Source organism: Perna viridis, chromosome 6 (assembly GCF_037379345.1).
Source record: "Perna viridis isolate PV_CMFRI_1.1 ecotype Kerala chromosome 6, ASM3737934v1, whole genome shotgun sequence".
Taxonomy (NCBI): domain Eukaryota; kingdom Metazoa; phylum Mollusca; class Bivalvia; order Mytilida; family Mytilidae; genus Perna; species Perna viridis.
Window position 1 is genome coordinate 47,863,667 of NC_142450.1, and position 10,168 is coordinate 47,873,834.

Here is a 10,168-nt window from a genome sequence, read left to right on the forward strand (position 1 = left end):
TACTTTCGTTTGAGATCGAAACTTTATTACAAACGTGATGATTTTGACATCTCACATGTTAACTTCCCCTTTTCTTAGTGGCAAAATACCAACATCCAATGTATATGGAGTATGCATTTCGCAGTGGATCCGTTAATGTCGAGTCTGAAATATGTACATGGACTTTCTCTATATTGGATATTGTCAAATAAACTTCTTAATTTGGCGGTACATTAAGTTTTTGTTGATATCATCACTACAGAAGGTATACGATCGTTATCACAAATTGATTGACATATATGAAGTTTCTATCTCACAGATGAGACAACATATGTTCAATTAGAATGCACGTTTGACATGATTACAACCTATCGAGCTTGATAGCTGCAAAGGTGCTGATCCTTTGACATAACTGTATCGGAGCTAGGTCATATGATTTATTACTAGTAGTTATTTTATCACACTCTCACTTTTTTTGAGGGGTGCATGATTTATTTCTGTTTTATCAAGTTCAAAATCAAAAGTTCCGACGCTTTTATATATAAAGATGGTTTTGACCCATGTTTGATGGTGATTTAATATTATCTGCATTGATTTACCTTTTTCGGATAAATTTCCACCATTTCTACATGATTTACTTTATTTATACATCATGATACGTTGTTGTGTTGTATGATATGGTCCACGTATGAATTGGTTTTTTTTATTTTGTGAGACTCTGTCGAGGGTCGAGGAGCTGCATTATTGTTGTTAGACTGTTACAGGATTTTGCTCATTTGCATTAAGACGGGTGCCGCTGGGCGAAGCAGGACACACTTACTTTGAAGGAGATCATATTCCTAGAGTTTACAGCTTTTTGGTGATACGTCATGTTTGCCTTATCTTCAGTTTTTATATGAAATCTATTTTATATGGTTCGCTACATTATGCCTGTATTCACGCTCAAGCCATGTACTTTGATTCTAACGGATTTAATTGTCCCATTGTTGACACTTCGGTACTTTTGCTGATATTTTGGTTATTTTATGTTCTTTGTTGTGTGTATCTGTTTTCCATGTCTATTACATTCTTTTGATTTCCGCTAGAATTTTAATTCCCTTGGTTACTATTACATATATCAGTTCCGATCTACTCGTAGTGGAGAAAGACACATAGCGGTTGAAGATTTAGTCATGATTGAAAGAGACACACCATAGTGGTTTTGGTGCACTGTTATGGAAAGGGACATACCATAGCGATTTAGGTCTTTTACATGGTAAAGATTGACACACAATAGCGATTCAGGTCTACTCATGGTAACAAAGGACATATTATAGCAGTTTAGGTCTACTACTGGTGGTAAATAGACACACCATAGCTGTTTAAGTCTACTCGAAGTTTAGATAGTCACACCATAGTTGTTTAGAGCCATTAACATGCCAATTTTGTGGTCAATTTAACAATACTGTGTGTTTTATATTTGTAATCTAATATTCATCGGTCTGACTATCCTATTCTCAGACAGTCTATTATAATGAGGGACTAAAACCAGATAGAAAACGTGACAATTCATGATTTTCTTTTTTACAAATGAGCTGGTAAATGGAAATAAATTGAAATATATTTGAATTACTTAACTGCTTCTATTAAAGGAGATTAAACGGTGTTTAAGTTTAGATGGTGTAAATTTATTCTCGTAGAAACTGGTGCAATATACATGTAATTCATGTTCTTAAATTTCTTTATCTTTATACCATCCTAATATTAAGACGAAATTTTCATTTAGATCGAATGTTTAATATTATTTCTGATGTTATTCATTGCTCTATAAAGAGTATATGTTATGTAATAATGAAATTTACTTTGACTATTTACCTTGTCTTTGAAGTACTTCTTTATCTCCGATTTAAGACATCAAATAAGACCATGTACTTTCCCATAATAAACCAAAAAACTTACATCTATCGTTGTAGTGTACCTGAATAAAGAACAATGTTTTATATAAAATAAAGATTTCGAAAACAATTGAAAAAGGTAATTGCTTCAAAACTATATCGTTTTTCGGATTGTTAGTAAGAGGTAATTCTTTATCTGTGATACAAGCAGGTGTCCATTAGTAGTAAAATAATAACAAGAGAAGGACGATTCATTCAATTATGTCTCCAATATTTTTAGAGATGGTTGTTGTTTTAAGACCATTTGATTTTTCTATAGTACCTAATGTTTATCGGAACTGGCTTTATTTGAACCTCGCCATTTCTATCCGTTTAACTACACCGCGGTCATTTCAAATCTGCTTTGACCCAGTTTAAAATTATTCTTCAAAAATGTCATTGAAAAATGTATATTTTTTTCATGTTCCAATTACCTCAACATGAACTCAATATCAAAGACTTTGAGTTATCCTCTTGAGACAAATGAGTGGGTATTGTAGTAGTTATTACCCGTGCAAAACAATCACTTACTATACATCAGTTATTTATTCTGCCAGTCACAATGAAATGTTACATAGGTGATTCTTGGTAACAATCAAGACACATGATTTATACCGGAGGAGTAAGAGCCAATTTATAGAGTGTTCATCCTAACTAGTCGCTTAGTAAACATTTATTTAGAAAATTTATTGAGCTTTAGTTGTGTTTACTTAACTTACTCCATTAAATTGTTACTTATATTTACGGGTTTAAAATAAATGTATTTACATAAAACTAATTGGGAGAAGGATTCGATGTCTCTGAATTAAAAAATTGAAATAAAATATGTAATGAACATCCTGTATAGAAAAGCAGATAAGTAGGCATTAATCGAAACAAAATTATCACAAAAATATGGTTTTATCTTATTAATTCATCATTTTCTCAACGATAGTCACTCGGGTTGTATTTATTCAAAGTAGAGAAAAAACTTAAGCTGATTTATGTTTGAAAGAAGACTGATACACCACAAATAAATGTCAAACAGAAACCCAAGACGGTCAAGTCATCGTGACGACTGCATGGACCTTCTGTTTTTGGCATGACGACACACTTCCTATCTGTAAATTTGTCAAGGAGTTCGCTTGAAAGATTTTTTGGTATATGTTAAGATAAGAGGCAGTATTCGATGTCTTCAGTGTTAATTTCAACCTTTTTGTGATATGAGATGAGATTGAAGATTATTAAGTGATAAGACATCCTCTTTAGCGGAAGCTGAACCTAAAGAATATTGCACCAACTTGTGTCTCATTCCCTGGAGTAATTTCTGAATGAAGTCTCACACTGTCTCATATGAATGTAGAAAAAATCGGCTAGCAAATGTTGGAAGCATAGTTGACATGTTTTCATCTGTATATTTGTTCTTAGGTTTAGAATTATTTGATCACAAAATACGATTTGTCTCCTTCTACAAAAATGCATTTCATCTTTTGTAAAAAGACAGCCTTGAATCGAAATTTTCTATCTTTCTTTCAACTAGTTTATGGATGTGGGACAGTTATTAGTAATTTGGAAAATCTAAAGTTTTGGGATAGGGTCTTGTTTATGATAAACTTTAGTAGATCAGATAGAATATCGGTTCGTGTTCTACTAAAGAGATAGTGTATCAATATCTTCATCTCATCTCAGTTCCGAAAGAACCTTTGATTCTCTGACACACAACGGTTTAGTTCAACCAATCCATGGCAACCAATAAAGAGAAGGTCTAGCGAGTAAGCACAGCCATCCCCTTTATTTAGAATACCGTATATTCTAAGAGGGGCTTATGAACTCTTCAACTGTCTTTGCACGCTTTTGTGGTTCCAGTTATTTTTTCATTTTTCAATGCAATTTAGTCTTTATTTCGACATGTTTTTTTAAGTTTATTATAGAAATCCTTGGTTCTACGGTTCCACTTTTTTTAATAAATGTACCCAAAGAATAAGACGATCCAGGCCAAATTCAGCCGTTTTTTTAACTTTGTTTTTTTTATATTGGGTGAATACACCCAACAAAAATGAAACAAGTTTAAAATCTATAGATAATGCATTTCAATTAAATGATACTTAGATCTGTATTAGTACGTCAGATTCCCTGTTGGGTTACTGAGTGACGGGTAGTCTGTGAGGTCTAATCGTGATATTCTAAACTCTTCAGGCTTATTGACGCACATCATTGAGACCTCTAGGTGGTTCCACGCTATGGGTTCTTGAATTGTTCGGTTTTGTTGGGTAATATTTTGAAACTTAATTAGTTGCCCACGTGGAAGCGATGGTATCAGCCCCTCCACCACTTTGAAATAGAAGAGCAGCCGATATTGTTACGTGGTTGTTCAAATTATATATAGAAACGGTGGTTTTTCTTTTGTTTGTTTAGGCTTAGCATGTAACATTTCTTGGTGTTGAAACGCATACCTCAGTCGGCGGCGCATTTTTTTCCAGCGATTAAAGGTCTTCTCGCACTTTGTTATATGGTAGTTTTGGTTTTTGATTTCCCGGTATAACAGTCACCTGCGAATAGCCGCACGGATGAGTTGACTGCATCGTGCAGATTATTTATGTGATAGAAGAAGAGTATTGGTCCCAACACTGTACCCTTGGGGCACCTGGTGGTCCCATCACTGTGGTCTGAGGTGTCCCTGATTATTCCAAGATCCTGGTGACCCCTAATTCCAAGCTTCACGCAGCGGTAGACGTTCGTCTTTCCTCTCTTTCAGACGCTGTTCGGAGCTTGCCTTGATTCCACTGTTGCATATTTAAAGTGTTCTCTAAATCTCTTTAGATGTAAATTTTCAATGATACAGTTTAATATATTTAGGTAACTGTTTTAATCAAGCTTAGAAACGCAGAGGACGCTTCCACTACCGGGACACCTGGTCCATACTTCCAGTTTTTAGTGGAGTCCGAGTTGCTCATTTACTTTTGTTACTTTGTATGTGGTATTTTAGTTATTTTATATTCTTTTTTTGCGTGTGTCTGTTTTCACGATGACTTAAGTTGCAAATCAGCAAACTTAATATATAAATTAGAATGCGGTCTAGTATATGTCGATGAAACACAAGAACGATTAAACAAACGAATGTGCGGTCATATTTCAGAAATTAATACCACCAAATTCCCGACAGTTTATTAACATTTTAATCAACAAGATCATTCAATCCTCTCTATGAAAGTTCGCATTCTAGAAAAAAAATTACCATCCAACAAACAGTCCCGTTCTAAGTAAAAACTACCGTAAGGAAAGAGAGGAATACTGGATACGCAGACTAGGTACTGCAATACCTTACGGGTGCAATGACAACATCAAAAGTATAGGCAACCTTTCAAGCCAATATAACAATAGCATAAATGTGATGAATTTATTTGACAAAAATCCAAGACGGGAAAGGATTCATGGCCATCGCCGCTATATGTCACCTAAGATACATGATGTTTCCATAGATGGTCTTCTTCCTTTTATACAAAAACCTCGTGGACTTCATCACAATCGAACAAAACTATTCCATACAGCTCACTCTACTACACTCCCTTTACAGAACAAGTCTTGACACACCTGTTTCTGAATCTATCCATCGCTATACAGAATTGTTGCCATCATTTTGGATATTGGTTTCCACAGACTCTTTAAACCAGTCTGTGTAGAAAGCTCTACTTGCTGACCTAATATTCCTACACTCTTATGAGGCTGACTTCACAGCTGATCTGATCCGAAAGAAAGAACATCGATTAGCTAGATCCTTTAATCTCAGTTTCCGCTATATAGATGACGTACTATCGTTAAACAATTCTAGTTTCAGGGACTTGATACATCGCATCTACCCCAAAGAACTTGAGATAAAGGATACTAAGGCACTGTGAAGTCAGCCTCAAATCTTGACCTACACTTAGAGATCGATGGTAAAGGAAAACTGTTGACCAAACTTTACGACAAACGTGATGACTTTTCATTCAGAATTGTAAACTTTGCTTTCATCTGTGGCAACATCCCTTCATCACCTGCGTATGGAGTTTTCATATCACAACGCGTACTTTATGCTAGAGCTTGCTATAGGTACGCAGACTTCTTGTATCGCTCTAGACTTTTTACAGTTCTGGAACAGGGCTATTTTGCTACAAGATTGTAGTCATCACTACAGAAGTTTAATGGTCGCCATCATAAACTCGTGGACCGTTACGATATATCCATCTGCACCATGAAAACGGATTTGTCCATCGTGTCATAGTTTTCCTTTTCTCTTTCGTCTACCCCGGACTTGACTTTTTATTAGCAACTCGGTGGGTGTTCCTAGAAAAGCAGAGGACACTTACCCTACCGGTGTACCTGGTCCATGCTCCCAGTTTTTAGTGGAGTCCGAGTTGCTCATTTGCTTTTGTTGCTTTGTATGTATTATTTTAGTTACTTAATTTTCTTTGTTGTGTATGTCTGTTTTCAATGTTTGGTCTTTGTCCCTGGATTGCTTTTTTTTTATTTCCGCTAGAATCTTGGTTCCCTTGATTACTCATTGCAGTCCTTTTTTCATCGTGGTACCAGTATTACATATCCCGGAGCGGGTGTAGGTCAAAACATGGAGGGTATTAAAATATGGTGTGTTTTGTTTTTGCCTTTCAACAAACTAATGTTTTGTCAAAAGATATGAACAATGACTTATAAAATAGAGCAAACATAGCATTATAAGATGACAAACCTTTTGTTAAGAAAATTTGACATTATAACTTTAAAATGTTCCACTGTAAAGGTTGGTTTGATGAGTGCAAACGAAAGTGAAAGTAGAGAAAATGGCTATTTGTAGTTCAAGACTACTTTTCCGTCCGGTCTTCGTGAACTCATCCTACTTTTTTTGCGGGAAATTATTTTTCCGACGCAGTCGGTATAGTTTCGCTTTTTACCCTTTGACCTTAAGAACGCTCTTCTATGGAAACACAAATTACCTGATCGCAATTATGTTTCCCGATTGGCCAAATACTGCTTAGTGGCGTTCGAAAAAACTGTATCGAAATTCAGAAATTCCGTTCGAAAAAAACATTCGAAAATTTGAAATTGCGTGCCACGTGTTATGTTCTTGAAAGAAATGTAGAAACTTAGAAAAGAACAAAATTTTACTGCGTCGGCTATCTCTTTTTAAGATAGTACTTGTTTCACGTGTCTTTAGAAATGCTACATAAGTGAAAGTTTTATTGAATCAATTTACAATTTTTTTTAAATCCTAAAAGAATGCACTTTACTATAGAAGTCTGTGGGACTATTAATGCAATACTGAGACCTTGTAAAAGCTGTCATACTAAGAAAGATAACTTATTTTGTTAAATAGTGTTTCCGGAAAAATGTCCGTCTACGATCCTACTTTTTATTCTTTACTTTCACTTCCGGTAAATTCACGTGTGAAATCATATCCCCTTGAGAAATTTTATTACAATATTTGTGTCTTTTTTTAACCTTAAACACTTTAAACGACATAAGTTCGAAAATGGGAAGGTACGCAAGGAAGAAACAACACAAAGGTGACAAACCTTTAAAAGAAAAATACAGAACTAAGAGGAAAACTAAAGATTTAGATCAGATACACGAGGATATGCTACCAAAAAATTCAAAGAAACTGTTGGATCAAGACTTAGATTTAGATAAACCTGGAGGAGCTCAGTTTTATTGCCTACACTGTGCGTAAGTAATCTTGTACTAAATGAATAAAAGTGTCCTTCCCTGAAGGCTTGTAGTACCAAATTTTTCGTTTACATGCAGACTATGTCTATGGACAGTATGGCCCAGATAATCAGGGTTTTTATGTCTCACTAACAGGTATCAATTTTGTATTTCATATTCCTAAACGGGTGTAGGTCAAAACATGGAAGGTAAAAAATATAGTACACTTTCATTTTGCCTTTTCCTGTTTTTTGTTTCTTCACCAATGATTATCATTTTTCATCAAAAGTACAGGGCAGATATCAAGCTATGACACAAGAGAATTGCTTTTGAGGAAAAAGAGTATTTTCATATAAAATAATGCTTCAGAATAGGGGTCTACTTTATGAACTCAAAATAAAAGTGAAAGTCCATTTTCAGTTCGACATGATCTGGTATACCAAAATTTGTGCCTTTTTTTCTAAAATGGACCTTAAAATTATTTTTTACATTTCCTTAATGGAAAAACATGGTCAAAAGTTATATTGAAACTCCTGATCTATTTTTTAAACAATCATGAAAACTTACGGTTAACCAGTCCCCCCAAGACAGCTTAATTGTTTGGACAACATGTAGACTCTGTATCTAGATTTGTTTTCAAACTGAGTCCTCCTGCATTTTTAACATTCTGAGATTTAGAAGCATGTTCAGATATGTTTATTAGGAACAATTTGTATTTGTTTAACTTCTTTCAGGAAATATTGTGTAAGTGACCAGGCATTGAAAGACCACTTCAGAAGTAAACCACACAAAAGAAGGTAATGAATTATATGATTGTTATTGATTACAAAAATTTTAGTAATATACACAATAATGCTTAAACAAGACTTGTGTTCAGCAGAGTTCTAGGCTTTTGAATTATATACATGTAAGTCCCTGTAAATCAAACTGTTAGATGTCAACAAGTTGGAAATATGCCTGAAGACTATCAATGTAATGTGTATCATCTAGATTGTTAAACTTGCATTCATTAAGAATTCACTAAATGAGAACCAAGAAATTAACTTTGATGATGTTATTTCTAAATACTGTTCAAATACTGCATTATCAATTTATGCAAAGACAAAAAGTAATTTGCTGTTGAAGACATTCAATGTACATATAGCCTTCTCAAAGATCTTGCAAATATTGGGGAAAATGTTCAGTCCAATAGTTGTCCAAAATGTCCAATAATCATTGATAATAGTTATTTAATATTTGAGATCATGTTTACATGACATGAAATTAAAAAAAAATGTCTGGTACATGTAAATGTAATCGTAGAAAAAATTGTGAAAGTGCTGTGTTTTTGATGAACAAATTAAGATTTAATTGATAAGTTATTTCTGTAAAATAGTAAAGTTTAGTATACCTTATAAAACCCTTCATGTCTTGCCTATTGCCTATGGGGCAAATTATATTCCCAAGGCTAATTGATTCACTGTTTGCAGGATAAAAGCTTTACAGACAGAACCCTACACCCAAGAAGAGGCAGACAGAGCTGCTGGAATGGGGTCCTACAAAGCACCAAAGAAAGTCCATGTGGAAACACAATCAACTAAAGAAGAAATGGACACAGAAATAACAGAAAATGAAAATACATGAACTTCTAACTATATATGATATTGAACTATCTGTGATACATGTTCAGGGCTTTTTATTGTGCTTACATTAAACAACAAACTCATGTTCAGGATCTGGAAAGGTTTCATTGAAGGCTTTCACATGATCGGTTGGTTGCTTCATATAAAATGAGTTATTCTCTTACAACTAATTAGAACTGAACTCTTTTAGCATGTTGCTTTTTATATGTGTATCATGCACATTGTATCTAACAAGATAGTACACATACTATATATTAAACCCCCAATCAAGCTGAAAAGTCAGGTATTCATGCACTGAAGTGAATTTTATTTGATTTGCCAGAGGGGACTTCCACACATGGATCCAACTCTGAACTCTTACGTGTACATGGGTATGCATAAATATGTGAGTGGTGAGACTGAAATAATTTGCTTGTCTACATAAGATCATCACAAATTGTACGATCACAGGATATTCTGATCATCATTGAAACATTTCTAAACTTCCTGGAGTGGGCTGAGTCACAACAAGCCTTTTTTCAATGGTCTACTTAAGTACTGCAAACTGCAAAAATGTTTTAAACGAAATATTAGTTTGAAATAAAGGAAGTTAGTAAATGCTCTTTGCATTAGTTCAACATAGTCTGATGTGAATTACCTCCCTTTGAATTGAATTCTGGTGAATAAATTTCAATTGCATTTGTTTTTTATTCACAGTGAATATCCCGTAGAGTGAGATTTATGTTTACCTGGACTAAAGGTCATTTGTCATTACTTTGTTTGTATGTCATCTGTCATTTCTTTTCTTTAAAAGATTCCTATCTTGAAAAGGTACAGTTGATTTTTTTTTATAGGATGGTGGTATTGGGCATTCTTTTGTGATATTTTCAATGAATGGGCCCAAAAACTTTCGAAAATACTAATTTTAATCAAATTAACAATTGTGTGGAGATATTGGTACTCGAGAATAAGAGGGGTGGTCGAAACCATCCGTGCCCCAAGTGCCTGTGGTTAGGACTT

At 34.3% G+C, this 10,168-nt stretch overlaps 1 protein-coding gene across 1 annotated transcript; it reads left to right on the forward strand.

Annotated features, from left to right (window-relative positions):
- The first annotated feature begins 7,263 nt into the window (after positions 1 to 7,263).
- LOC148615343 (zinc finger protein 593-like) lies at positions 7,264 to 9,766 on the forward strand. Its single transcript, XM_088590249.1, has 3 exons — positions 7,264 to 7,568; positions 8,282 to 8,344; positions 9,017 to 9,766. Exons 1-3 carry the CDS (start codon positions 7,375 to 7,377, stop codon positions 9,168 to 9,170), a joined length of 411 nt encoding a protein of 136 aa, XP_088446375.1. The 5' UTR covers positions 7,264 to 7,374; the 3' UTR covers positions 9,171 to 9,766.
- The last annotated feature ends 402 nt before the right edge of the window (positions 9,767 to 10,168 follow it).